This window comes from Gigantopelta aegis, chromosome 4 (genome assembly GCF_016097555.1).
Source record: "Gigantopelta aegis isolate Gae_Host chromosome 4, Gae_host_genome, whole genome shotgun sequence".
Lineage (NCBI taxonomy): Eukaryota > Metazoa > Mollusca > Gastropoda > Neomphalida > Peltospiridae > Gigantopelta > Gigantopelta aegis.
The window spans coordinates 48,257,313-48,272,467 of record NC_054702.1 but is presented as its reverse complement, the minus strand read 5'-3'; the positions used below and the strand labels follow the sequence as shown (position 1 = coordinate 48,272,467).

Below are 15,155 nucleotides of genomic sequence, written 5' to 3'. Positions count from 1 at the left end.
TAATGGTTAATAATTTTAAGAAACTTTTTGTATCTTATTATAGACATAGTATGTCTGCTACAACATGTACTTTTTGAGTTTTCTCAACTAATTCTTTAGAGTGCAAAAATTAATTATTTACTTATTTTGCATTGGTGTTACCTGTCATTGGTGATACCAGGTACTGAGTAACACCAATGACCATTAGTAACACCAGTAACAATGCATTTTAATAAGATGCCCTTTTCCTCGCTTAGCATATTTTTGAAGATGATTTGAAAATTAAAGGGACATGTGCAGCATCATAGTTGCATAATGGCACTTCGGGTAAAATAAATGTTTTGTTGGAATGTAAAGAGTATATTGTCAACATCCCTAACTGCGTTATGCTTCCAGCTCTGTTCGGTTTGTCTTCTCAAGAACAGTTCACGCAATTAACATCCTTATTTGTTGTCATCTGTTTGTCATTCATTTGTGAGGTTTTCTTCACAGTGAACATTTCCATTAACAATAAAGTTCAGACAAGTAATTTTCTAAATACAAAACTTAACAAACCTCTACTAAAACCATTAATTTTACCAAATCGTTTTTGTTTATTCCTTAAAATTACTGATATCGGGTCTACTTGACTTGTAAAAATTGACTTAAATTAGAGGAAGATGAATTAACATTTGGTGCGTGTCACATGACCTCACATGTGCTAGATCAACAAGGCCAAATCATTTAATTTTTATAATTTTAAGCCCTCTATTGTTAGAATTTGTTTTAATTATTATATTCAATCTGCAAAAGGTATGCTACATTTTTGTACCTCGACTGTAGTGAATAGTAGACATATAATTCATTCATAACAATTGTAAATAATTTTGAGTGTATAAATTCTGTTAATTAAGAATCAATGCATTATAAAATTTATATTTTACAACCTATTCACTGGTATGAACATAATGCCTATCTGTATTAACAGCAAATGTTATTGATGGGTGTTGGTAAAAAACGGACCTGTGTAACAGCCCCAAATATACCCTCCGCCAAACTATACCTGGGGTTAAGGTGGGCTAGCCTGTTTTATAAAATGGACTAGCCCAGAAGATACCCCAGGGTATTAAACAGGCTAGCTCAGAATATACATCCGGCCCTTTTTAAGGGCCCTATGGGCAACCTAGGGAGACACCACAGCATCATAGAGGTCTAATTAACGAGCTACTCTCGATTCACTAATGTCAAAACCTATATTAGCTCAGACACTTTTTTTTTGACCAACCGTTCAAAATTGCGCCCAAATTCCTCAATCAAAATTGCGCACTTTTTCTTTTTGGCATAATTTCTGCTCCATTCAAAATTCCATAGCACCATTACCCCCCCCCCCCCCCCCCGCCCCCCGCCTGTTACCGACCATGGTTGGGCTGCTGGTGCTCACTTGCGGTCCCTCCCCCCCCCCACCTTTCCTGTCCTGGATGGAGGAGCCGGCCAAGGCTGGCACCTGTGCCCAAGACAGGCGTGCCCTACAACAGCTTGCTCTGAATGTGCACGTTAAATTCCATCCATCCATCTATATACCTCTCTAGTCCAGATTATTTATTTATTTTGTATACAGGTTAGTAATAAAAATGAGGGTTAGGGTTAGGGATATAAAACAGGCTAGCCCACTTTAACCCAGGGTATAGTTTGGCCGGGTATATTTTGGGCTGTTACACCGGAATGGAATGCTCGACAAACTGAATTTTTCCTTTAAAAAAATATTGAACAAAGTGTTCATCCACTGTGCATACATGTAGGGATTTTTTTATCATGTAGCTAGTTGCTTTGAAAATTGAAAATGACAAACCGTGCATGTGTAGAAAGGTTATTTTTCCAAATGCATGTGTCTGAACGCAATTAAAAACTATCAACCTTTCTAGTTTAAAGTGTTAAAGGTTAACTTTATGATAAAGGAAAGTTAAAATCATACCAAAAATGTATTAAAAAGGACCAAGAGTTAACTCTTTTGAATGTAGTTCGTATGATTTATTTCTTGAATTGGCATCTTTGTTTTCAGAAAAAATTTGGAACATTTAGCGTAGATTTTTTACAGTGCTTACGTGAAGTAGGATTAACATTTTTTACTGGTTATGGGGAATACAAAGTATACAGTGAAATAGATTTAACAATACTGCTCATAGTTCATAATTTTATTATGAAATTAATCTTTAAAAAAAAATATGGACGTCTGCAATTGACAGTCCTTAGTTGTATGGGTTACTGCTGGTGCATATTTGAACATAGACCTGAACTAAGTTATGTTTCTAGATACCTGATTCAGACAGCTGATGTGTGTGTCCAGGACAGTGTGCTTGAGCCTTAATATAAGCATGGAAATAACTACATACATACATACATGAATGAATTTTTAACTTAATATTTAATATTTAAAAAACAAATTCAATTGCTGAATTTAGTTTATTTTTTTAAACTGTGTGACCGGCTGTATCTAACTTTTATCAATATGTTCCCAGAAACACACAATGATTTTAATAGGCCTTTAATAGCTGAAAAAACCACCCACAAAAATTTAAGGAAATATTAATTACATACTTTTGCTAATGAGTAGTGGTAGCCTCCAGAATAATAGTGTTTCAAGGATACAGTCTTGAATGTCATTGGTGTTACACATTGTCATTGGTGTTATTTTTTTGTCTCTGGTGTTACTCAAGAATATTTTAACTCTCATTTATCTAGAAACTTTATTTTTGAAATTTAAATTGTTTATTAAGGAAAGCATACCTTCTACCTTTATGACTTTGATGAAATTTATTTTGAAGGACTATATTTTTAAATAATTAAAACTACCACAGTGTATAATTTAAATTACATATAGAATATCTGTGTGGAAATGCAAAATTACACCCTTGGATACTTTTTAATGCTAAAGTTATTCTAAATATGTTATTAAGGACACCCAGATAACACATCCATGTGCTCTTGATCACTATAAACCAATGGATTAAACTACTGAATTATCCCACTTGTCCGGTAACACCAATGACATAATGAGCTTGTTCATAGAGTAACTTGTGTCTGCATGTGCAGGCCGATTACAGTTCTGCGTGGCCAGATATCATTTTATGTTTCTTTGTTCATCTAGTTTCCAAAAGTTAAAAATAAAACTTTATATCTTTTAATTGTTTTATCTTGAATTTATATTTTGAAAAGTTGGCCTAATGCTTTCTGTAGAATGACCCATAAATAGCCTTGGCAAATAAAATATATATATTATTTCATGACAAAATTAGGCAAATATGCTGAAATAAAATAATAAACAAGGTAAAAGGCATTGTCGGAACTTAAACTCACAACAATTTGTTTTTGTATTTGGTGGGGAGTTTGTTTGGCTTTTGTGGTTTGTTAGTTTTTTTATTGCCTTTTTTCGTTTTTGTTATTTGGTTGGATAAATATTTTCTGGATATGGTGCCAGAACAATAATCTTGATGGCAAAGTGATTACCATGAATGGATGTTAAATAAAAAATATGTATAAATCAGGTCTCGATATCTTCAATACTTTTGTTGATCTATTTGTATTTTAGGACAAACCTTCAACAATACGGCATATGAAAATAGCCCCAATGCTAGACATTTTAAAATTCATTCTTATCATATTTTATGATCCCAGTTTTTTTTCTCACTATCTAGCAACCTGGTGGTTTGATTCTCCATGGCCCAGCATGACAGCACTTGAGATCACTGGTAATGTTGTAGAGAGGCAGCCGATAACCCATTTGTGTATTCCCACTCAAGTCGTGAGCTGTGAACATTTCAGGTGAGATCCATTCTTCATCTGTCAATATAGCTAACACTGGAAGTGTGTAGAAGATTGTCTGTTTGGAAAACATTAACAGAATGCCATGTTATTACCAAGTATGACATACTCCAGAATATTTATTCGAAGTCAAAAACTAACATTAACTCAGGTTATTGTGCAGGAAGAGGGTTTCTGGGATGGAATTTTTTTTTTTTAAATACATTTTCCTGGGAAGCATGACTTGACACCCCTAGAAACCTTACTTGCCCTAATCTAGACCCCGCCTTTAACTGCTCTAACGTTAACCTTAAGATAAGTCTAGTTATTTTAGTGTTGGAAGTGAACAACTAATCAAGACCCAGTATCTCAGCTCCAATGAACTTTGCCCAAACATAAAATTGCTTACACAAACAAGAAGCTTTTATTTAACATGATACAATACAACAGTATGCTAAAACAAACACATATTTGTTTTTAAACCTGCTGACCTATTGCCAGTTAAAACTGTTGATTAAATCTTTTAGATAGCATAACATATTTCCAAAGAATATATACATAGTGTAATAATCAGTGAGAAATTTGTGACAAAACCTAACAATTTTTTTTTCTGTTGCAGCCTATTACAAAATAGTAGACATTAACTCACCTCAAGGCTGTAGTCCCGTACAAAATCAAAAGTTTTTATGAAGTAATTTTCAAATAACTTTTTAACATTTTTCATTGTGTTGCTGAAAGAGAAAAATGAAACAATACATACAGGGGTGAAGATGGATCGAATTTGTAGGGCATAATAACTTCTTCCACTAACTTTGACACAAAGAACTTTTCAAGGAAGAAGACATGATTTTCATTTGAAAAACATTTTGAAAAAAACAAATTAATATATACTGAAAGGCATAAATGTACATAATGTACATAATGGATATGGCAATTTTAAATTTATGTTCTGTTAAATAATGTCGATGTGACTTTATTATGCAGCTTTATCAGCTCTCCTCTAGCGTCAATAACCAGATGAATTTGAGACGACAGTTAATAGCGCATGTGTCCACCATGTGATCTGACCAATGCTTGCAATGTTCTGGGCATTTGTGCCTGTGGAATGGCTGCCCAGTGATGTTGTAAAGCTTGAGTCAACTCAACAACATTTTGAAATTGGTTCACTTGTCCATGAATTTGATTGACGCCCAAGTCCATCCCACATGTTCTCATATTGGGCAATAATGCAGGCCAATCCAACACATTGATGATATTGTTACGAAGAAACACCTGGGTGAGTCTGGCAGTGTGGGGTCTGACGTTATAGTGTTGAAAGACAAGTCATCCGATTCCTCCATGTTGTTGCACTGCAGTAAGGGCAAAAGCACAGGTCTTAGGATATTGTCGATAGCATGCAGCATTAAGGTTTTGTTGGACCAATACCAGTTGTGACCGAAAATCTCTATTAATTGCACCCCCATACCATCACACTTCCGCCTCCAAACGATCTCGTTCCATTACACAGGCCATTCTCTACGCTGAAGATTTGCACCATTTGCTGTCCAACATTGTCTTGCAAGATGTCTGTGGGTTAGTACCGGACCTTGGTAGGGACGGCGACACACTATGTCAAACGTTACAAGACGTCTACGAACCGTACAGGCACTAATGGGACATCTCCTGTTTCCAACTATGGCTCTAGCAGTGACTGCAGCTGTTTGGAACCGGTTTCGAAGATGTTGTAGGTGGATCTGATGATCCTTTCTGGCTGACATCACAGGTGGCGCTCCAGATGGGTGGCGATCGTTGCAAGAAATCGTGTCTTAATCGAGTTATTGTCGATTGATAAACTTGGAATGGTCATGCAATGATTGCATTGGTTATTTCAGCATTGATCATTCCAATGGCTTGGTTTCTCTCAGCATTATTTAATCATGGCATATTGAAAAAATATAGAAACACTGAACAAATATTGTTTTTATAGGGAGACGAGTGCAGGTAAGGCACTTGCAAAACGATTTTCATATGCAATGGTGTGTTGTTGTACATTTAGCCCAGTTCCGTATTTCTTGGTGCAAACTCATTTTATTCCATTTGTTCCTGATTTGAACAATATCCTCTTTAACTTAAAGTTGTTACCAATACATTATTTATCCTAATGCTTAATGTATATATGATATTTCTATCAAGAAATATTCAGTAAAATCCCCATTGCGTTATTTATGCCTCTCAGTATATTACTGATCCTCTAATTGCTGGTATCTTCTGATGCCTATGGTAATACACATTAAAACAATTAAGCCCACTAGTATATTCTTCAAATACCATAAAATCTATTTTAATACTGATTTCATTAATTAAGCACTGCAAAGGAATATAGCTATTTCTGAAAGCAATCTTCTAATATGGAACAATAATGTTGTGTTCTTTAAGTATTGCAGATCAGGGCCCCATTCTATGAAAGAAACTTAGCTAAGGTAACTGTAATGACTTACAGTCAGTTTTATGGCAAAACAACCTTACAGTAGTCGTAAGTGCCACTTTAACAATAAAAATCTTCTTTGCGAAGAAGTGAGAATTAGTTAATACATTGGTTATCAACTATTAGCAGCATCTTGAATGTATTCACTGGTATTGAACATCCATGAAGTAGCTTTGTCAGTTTATCTGCTAAGCAATAATTGTCGAATGCATAAAATATGTGAGTTATCTCCAATATTTACGTGTGAAATTTTTGTATGGCCTAGAATATTTTTTATTGAATGCAAAGTTTCAAAAAAGGTATTTTGTGTATATTAGATCCATTTTTACAATTTGTATCCTTCTTAGAAAATCATCTAACTGCCATCTGATATCTACGTTAGTGGCTTTCAACTGCCTGTTATCAATAATAAATTTTCACCGTAATTTACAACAGTAACCTACATTTTGTATGCCGCGTTGTGAAATGGGCTAGCTAGTTTGGGAAATTATGACACTGACTGACAATTAAATTTTAAATACAGGTAGGCTTGACAGTGAATTATTGTAACAGTTACATTTACCATCATCTTAAATTAAGCAATGCTATGCATCAACTGAAGCCATGCTGTTGCAAAACTTTCAGGATAAAATACATGTTAACATATAACGCCCTATTTATACCATACATATATTAGATGTAGTAAAACATTAGTCTATGCTCAATGAGCCTTCGAACTACTGAACCTTTCGGACTATTGAACCTTTCGACTACTGAACCTTTCGACTACTGAACCTTTCGACCATTGTACCTTTGGACTATAGAGCTGTAAGCCTGGTCTAGGCCTATGTTTGATCATGATGTTGCATGTTTTTGAGGAGAACATTATCACTTCAAACACTCAGTCTGACATTACGAAGATGTCTTCAAACATTGCTTTCTCCAAATTCTTCACCATTCATCCATGACTGGGTATTCAGCAAGTGACCTTTACTATTTTTATAAGGCAACATCTATTTTCTTTTAGTGACAATAACAGGGTGAAGTCACGCTGATCAAAGTGAAGTTTTTGATGACACTTTGCCTTGACACTTATATAATATTATATATAAACACATACAGTTATTACAAAAACAACCAAATAATTATTTAGTGCAATACAGCTAAGTAAAATATCTGACTTGTTCTCTGTGTTGAAGCACATGAATGTTTTCACAATGCTGAAAGCAGATGTGACATCATCAAGTTCTACAGCAATGCACTGATTCCACAGTTTTATGATGGTCACTTGAGCATGAAGACGTGTGTTGAAATGATGAGCCATGCACCAGGGTATCACTGTAGGGATGGCTTTCATGTAGTAACTGCTCTGTGGAAAAAGTAAACACCATTTACCATAAATCCTTCAATAGAAGCCTAATATGTATGCTTGTTCTTTTTTTTCTTCTTTTTTTGATGACAACTTAAAACCTGCAACCCGCCTTCTATTCATAGCAGACTTCTATTCTTTTGCATGCATAATTTTTTAATATAGGTCTCACTACAGAGTTCTTCCAGGTGAGAGTTCATTCATCAAGTCCACTATAGTTCCTAATTGTGACGTATGTTGTGGTTCACATATTCACTTCTAGTAATTGGGGAAGAATTAAAACAATATGTATTTTTAATGGTAGGCTTTCTGGCTGGAATATGCCCATGTTATTTTGTAATATTGTGTATCGACTTTTTAGGACATGAGTGTATAGTGGAAGATGCAGCAGGTGTGAATGGGTACCTGAAAAGGTGGTTCGGACCGGTACTACAACCAGATGCGGTCATATAGCAAAAAACTGAGATGGGAATGTTCTCAGAGTTGGAGTGAAAATAAATCTTATACAGTGAAACCCTCTAAACTGGACATCCACAGGTCAAAGTTTTTTGTCCTGTGTTAAGAGATGTCTTGTTTTTAGAGGTTTGTATTGATACAAAAGCTTTTGTTGTACTCTGTCATTTGTTTCCGCTAGTGTCCTATTCATATTCGGCCTTCTATATGTATTGAAGATGTATTCCTTATATATGTATTGAAGATGTATTCCTTATATATGTATTGAAGATGTATTCCTTATATATGTATTGAAGATGTATTCCTTACATATGTATTGAATATGTATTCAACACATAATGTTCCAATAGCGAAACTGACTTAAGATCTTTTAACATTTGCTTAATATATACTTTTAATGACTAAGTTTATCATCGAGTGATAGTTTGACACTGCACAGCCAACATTAGGCCTACTTTTGCCTACTCTTTATTTTGTTAAACAGTTTTGGAACAAAATCAAAGGAAGAGAGTGGATTAAATTCAATGTTGTTTTGTTGATCCTTGAAGCAAACTATACTCATGTTTGTGAAGAATATCAAAATTGCCACTTGCTCATTACTTGCTTACTTGTTATTTGCCAACCATAGCCAGTCGTATGTAATAGTGATTACACCTCTAACGCTAACCTGAACATGTGCATATTGCACTAGCTATGCTCACGGTCAGGTAATCTGAACCGTCCGGTTTTCAGATGTACAATTTGCACTAAATAAAGAGACCGGCCTCGATGGCGTAGTGGTTAGGCCATTGGTCTACAGGCTGGTAGGTACTGGGTTCGGATCCCAGTCGAGGCATGGGATTTTTAATCCAGATACCAACTCCAAACCTTGAGTGAGTGCTTCACAAGGCTCAATGGGTAGGTGTAAACCACTTGCACCGACCAGTGATCCATAACTGGTTCAACAAAGGCCATGGTTTGTGCTATCCTGCCTGTGGGAAGTGCAAATAAAAGATCCCTTGCTGCTAATCAGAAAGAGTAGCCCATGTAGTGGCGACAGCGGGTTTCCTCTCAAAATCTGTGTGGTCCTTAACCATATGTCTGACGCCATATAACCGTAAATAAAATGTGTTGAGTGCGTTGTTAAATAAAACATTTCTTTCTTTCTTTTTTTAAATAAAGAGTTTGGGACTGAATTATTCGTCCGGTGTTCAGTTTAGAGAGGTAAACTGGTGCATAAATCATGTGACCTAAGAAAATATCAGGTTTTGAGAGAATCCTGGTTCAGAGGAGGTCTGGTCTTAATATATGTTCGCAATAATGCATGTTGTGCCAACAGGAACCCATTCTATTGGCAATCTTCATTTGAATGCCATCTGATAGTATGTAGTGAGACCTTATTGTAAGGTCATATTCTAATGTAAGCTTCCAAATCTTTTTGTACATGTGAAAACCTCTTATCTCACTGAAAAATAAAAAAAAACACTTCTCCGTTCCTGTTCTCGCCATTTGGTTAATCGTAAGCTTTTAACATTATACAACCGAAATGATGAATATAATGTGGTCATTGACAAGACAAAGCTACAGTAGCAGAAGTTGGCAGTTATAGAAGGCAGGCTGCTATTCAAGACAGGCCTCAATTCAAGGATTTAAGTTATGTAACAGATAATGGAAATTATGGGTAAATTACAGGATAAAGATTATATAATTTATATATACAGTAAAAACACTTTTAACAAACATGCTTAGAACAAACCAAGTACTGCATACAACAAACTGGGAACTGGTTGTAAGCTCTGTATGGGATAACCAAACTCTAGGTAACAAAGACTAATTATAGCATTGTTCGATGACCAAACACAACCCAAACATGCACATATCATCTGGTATAGTCAATGAGACTTTGACACCTGATTGTTATGGTCAACACAGGTGACACTCCTTGAAAGATTTTGATCGTTCAGTCTTCAGAGATAAATTTTTTTATAATATTTCTCAGATCACATACTTTTAGAATTTGATAACTTTGCAAATTAATCGAGGTCACAGCACTAGGTTTATTGACATTTAAGCAAACATACTACGGTGACACTCCATAATTGACATATGCATTCATAGTCATCAAACAAAAACATTTCAATAAAAACTTTACACTGAAAGCTGTCCAGCGTTCACAAAACAAAAAAACAATAGTTTATTTTTATGTAAGGATATATCCAAAATGACGTCACTAAAGTCTTACGTCATTTCCATTCAAAAAGACGTGTCACATATTCTTACATCATTTGAATATCAAGTAATGACTAATTAGAATTAAAGTTGCATATACAGTTTACAAAAACACATTTATAACATTAAAAACATATTAAGCTTGAGATTATATAATAAAAGAGATTATTACTATTACTATATATATTATGATATTACCCTTTTGTGTTTCGGTATTGTCAATATCATATATTAGAAATAAAAATAATATATATTTTTATTCTTAATACATGTATATGATATTGACGATACCGAAACACAAAAGGGTAATATCATAATATATATAGTATACAGTGGAGCACTGTTGTGTCGCTCTTGTTTGAGTTGATATAGCGTTTGTGTCAATATGACTGGCTGGTCCTGGCCAAAACGTGTATTAACTATCATGTTTTTGTCTCGGTTGAGTCGATACGATTGAATCAATGTCAATCTGTGTCAATATATTTTTGGGTTCCAACTTACACTTTTATATGGAAAAATGTCTGTATGTGTCGATATTAATATTATGTGTTAAATTAAAAAAAATACATGTATTTGAAAAGATAGATATGAATTGTGTGATATAACATCAATGTACAGTGTTGTTTTAAAAAGTAATTTAGTGTTATACTTTTCACTGAGTGTTATGATATTTTTGTACAAGTGAACACTGCAAAGCCCGCATTCATAAACAGTTTCCTTACGTTTTCCATTTTGACTGTGGACCTTGCATCTACAAGTTTTCCCCATGTGTGTGTTTTACAGAATAATAATGTGCAACAATAAGAAATAATTTCTAAAGTAATAATCATTTAACATAATAACAATAGTAATTAAGCAGGTTGCAATTATTATTTAATGTTATCTACCAATCTACCTGCAATGATTTTGGCAGGTGTGGTCCCAGGTGAGAAACAATCGTAATTAAAGATGTTAAACTCAAATTCCTTCTTTCTGAAAACTGAAAGACAAGAACATAATTACATGTATGGACTAGAATATGTCAGGAATGTTTGATTGATCGATCTAATGCATCATTTGGGTGAAATCATGAATATCAAATTATTATTTTTTAAAATGGACTTTAAATTGTCTTAAAGCAATACTCAGGTCAAGCAGAGGTTAAAAAATATGACTGCCCGACACCTAGGGCAAGTGGACTATGACGGTTAGGCAAATGATAGGTAAGATCTCACTTGCCCGTGGAGAAGTGAACTATTAAAAATGAAATTCTCAATAAAACGGCATTACAGGAATAGCCAACAAGTTGTAATTGTGTACAAAAAAGGTTCATATTAGAGTTACTTACCGTTGGTCTATATATTGATCAAGCTCACTCGCAAGTTTTGATCAGTCCATGAAATAAATTGATTATGTCCAAAAATCAAATTTTAGCAGTGGAAATAAATGGAAGTTGGAGCTGTAACATATAATTATATCTCCAAATGTTCAGCTAGTGATATCGGTAATGACAACTAGAAAACAATGTCATCCAATGCTAATGCTTATTTTAATCAATAAAGTTATTAATTTACAACATGTGCTCAACATGAATGAAAACAAAGATCTGGAGATTGTTATTCAAACTGTGTTTGACCAAAGCACTGGTAAAAAAACACTGGCCGAAAATGAAACGTTTTTCATGCAGTGTGTTAATTTCATATATATTATGCTTGTTTGGGGCCGATAGCAAGTGTTCCAACCTGTGAATATAGGTTATGCTATATGGTCATCTGAGACTGTACTAGTCAAAACAGTCGCACAGATTGAACACTTTTATCATGCGCAAGTTAATCTTGAAGTAAATTTGTAAGAAACAACAGTTGTTTGCAGAAATGGATATAAACTATAGTTTTGTGTAGCCTACTTTTTTCAGTCTTTGTTCATTTTGCGCACGTGGTCGAGAACATGTGCATGCAATGCGATCGCGGAAACAGTACAAGTAGGACTATGTTGGCAAATTACAGTGAAACGTATACATTAAATAAAATTAGTTTACAATAATTGTGAAATAAAATTAGAAAATTTGTTTCTAATTTTCATTATTATTCATACTTACCTAGTGCTAACACAACAAATATGCTATTCAATCTGAGTCATACCTACACACTGCAGAATTCTCTCCCTTGCCGGATATGCGCAATGCTATCCTTGCACGGGTACCTGTCAGTTCAAAGTCCACCCAAACCCACCGAGGGAAAGCCTCATAGGGGTGGGTGGGAGGTATAGTTTGTTGTGCTAGCACTAGGTAAGTATGAATAATAATGAAAATTAGAAACAAATTTTCTAATAGTCTTATTCAACTTACTGTGCTAGCACAACAAATATGCTATAACGGACGTGCAATGACACCGTTAGAGCACGTGAATTCAACATTAATGGGAGGAGGTAAGAAAATAAGAGGACTTACCCGTACCCAAAAAGCTCCTTTGAAGTAATGACATGGAGATAGGACAAACCACGACATACGGTAACAAGGAGTCAAAAAACTTTTGGGATTAAAAAGGGGCTTCCCAAAAGAAAAACTCATCCCCATGAAAGGGAGGAAAAACATCTCCCCAGGGAGAGGAAACGGTAGACAACATTACAAAAAACCCCATCCCTCAGAAAAGGGTGGAGTGTTAAACATGTCCGAAGCGTGAATCGATGGCAGTCGGACGGAAAAGAGGTCAACCCCTTTCCGTTGCCCTGCGCACAGACACGATGTGTTGAGCTGCAATGACTGTCTGGATCCTACGTGTACCGTCAGGACCAACTGCCATATCCCGGAAATAGAAACGGTCAAAAGTGTGCCGTCCTTTCCAAACCCCTGCATTCATGACCTTTATAATATCTAAAGAGTCATGAAAATTCAGGGAAGCAGAAATGGCTCGGATCTCATGTGGTTTAACAGAGAAATTCCGTAACACATGATCACCCGCCATCTCATATGCTAGCTCGATGGTAGCTGCTATCCATCGAGACAAAGCATTTTTTGTGACATCACCCGGCCTAATGGTATAAGAAATAAACAATCTCTTTTTACCCTGCCGCCGGTTTTTCGTATGCTCCAAATAATACTTCAATGCTCTCACCGGGCAAAGAAGTCTATCCGAGTTATCAGATGACAGTGTACGAGATAAACTGTGAATGACAGTAGGTGGAAACTCTTCCCCCGGAGACTGGTTTTTAGCAACAAAGATAAGGTCGGTACGTAAAGTGACAGACCCGTCCGAATTGTAATCAACCAAGTCATGCAAAAAAGCATGTATCTCACTGATCCAACAACAAGCCGCCAGTGAAACCAGAAACAGAGTCTTCCACGTCAAGGCACGAAGACTAGCAAACCTCAACGGCTCATAAGGCGCACCCTTAAGTGCATGTATCACCAGAAAGACATTCCATTTCGGAATAATGGAAGGTTGTTCAACCGTGGATTGCAATGATTTAAGTAAATCATGCAACACCAAGCTCTTAGAAAAGTCACGACATCCACACTGTTTAAGAGTAGTGAAAATCGCAGCTCTGTGACTTTTCACTGTCGTGACTTTAAGTTTCCTTTCTTGGACCAACGCCAGAAAGTACTCCGCTAAATCATTGACAGTAGGTGATAAGGGATCGAAATCCTGTGCGTTCGCCCAACCAACCCACATACGCCAGTGACACTGATAAACCGACTCGGTCCTGTCCGACATGCACTTGTCCGACAGGCACTCCTGTATCGGATGAGTGAACCATGGGCCCAGAGGCACTATCATGTCCCAGTTGTGACCGTCCCACCGTGGGGACAAATGCCACTGGAGTGGTCGTTTGAATCGTCTGAACCGCACGATCAATGAGGCCAGAGATTCGAGGTGGCCCAACACCACATGGAGAGATCGTACCGTAGTACTTTGCTCCCCCATCAAAAGTCGCGCCGGCGTTTGAAAATTGTGGATACACGCATCGGTGGGACGAACCGACGCTACCACAAGATCGAAGACCACTCCGAGATATGTGAAAATCTGAGCCGGCGTTAACTCCGATTTCACCCAATTGGGAATAAAACCCAATTGGAAGATCATGTCCAAAACCACCCGTCATTGGTCTGACACTCCTGTTGCGACGAAGCTGGGATCAACCAATCGTCCAGATAGGTATGCATTCGAACTCCTAACAAATGAACATGACCTACCACCGCTTTTACCACACGTGTAAAAGCATGGGGTCTCGTCGCCAAACTGAACGGGAGCACACAAAACTCGTACGCTTTCCCGTCAAACAGGAAGCGCAGAAACTTCCAAAACGCCTTGTGCACCGGGACATGGAGGTATGCGTCTTTCAGATCGATCAACGCAGCCCACTCCCTAATCTGAAGCAGGTTCCTGACCGAATGAACCGTTTCCATTTTCATGGAAGGAACATCGACGTAGACGTTCAGTGGCTTTAAATTTAGGATTGGTCTCCATTCCCCATTTTTCTTCTGGGCGAAGAAAAGATGAGAATAAAATCCCGGAGTGTCGAGAATGACTCTCTGGATGGCCCCTTTGTCGAGAAACTTGGCAATCATACTCTCCACTAAAACGTGCCGATCCGCTGACGGTAACGGCAGCATTCTCGGAGTGGAAGTAAGAGGAGGGCTCGAAGAAAAGGGTATTTTGTAACCGTGTCGAACGACCGACAGAACCCAGGGGTCGAGACCAGGCAGCTTGCACCAATTTCGAAGGAAATGGCGGAGCCTGCCCCCCACGGGTATGGTTGCTAACGGTACCTCCGAAAGCAACTGCCGATCGTTCACGTACCCTCACCCCAACCGCTTACCACCCGTAGACACAACGCCTTTGGTGGACTGAGAACGGAACACAGTACGACGTTTGCGTCCTCGCTTAGCAGAAGACGGGTTGTTACCTGGTTGCCTCCTAGTGTCAGGAACCCTAGGGATCTGAGCCA

The 15,155-nt window shown here is 36.9% G+C and overlaps 1 protein-coding gene across 5 annotated transcripts in view; it reads right to left on the bottom strand.

Annotated features, from left to right (window-relative positions):
* LOC121370644 (probable methyltransferase TARBP1) overlaps nucleotides 1-15,155 on the bottom strand; it is a 124,444-nt gene that overhangs the window by 27,892 nt on the left and 81,397 nt on the right. For 4 of the 5 annotated variants that reach the window (XM_041496012.1, XM_041496011.1, XM_041496014.1 and 1 more), the window contains exons 20-23: nucleotides 11,125-11,208; nucleotides 7,381-7,568; nucleotides 4,406-4,487; nucleotides 3,655-3,835 (exon numbers count right to left, since the gene is read on the bottom strand). In XM_041496012.1, the coding sequence (XP_041351946.1) occupies nucleotides 3,655-3,835; nucleotides 4,406-4,487; nucleotides 7,381-7,568; nucleotides 11,125-11,208 (535 nt within the window). Of the gene's footprint in view, nucleotides 1-3,654; nucleotides 3,836-4,405; nucleotides 4,488-7,380; nucleotides 7,569-11,124; nucleotides 11,209-15,155 lie in introns of those variants that run through there. The other variant, XR_005957709.1, reaches the window with a different exon arrangement.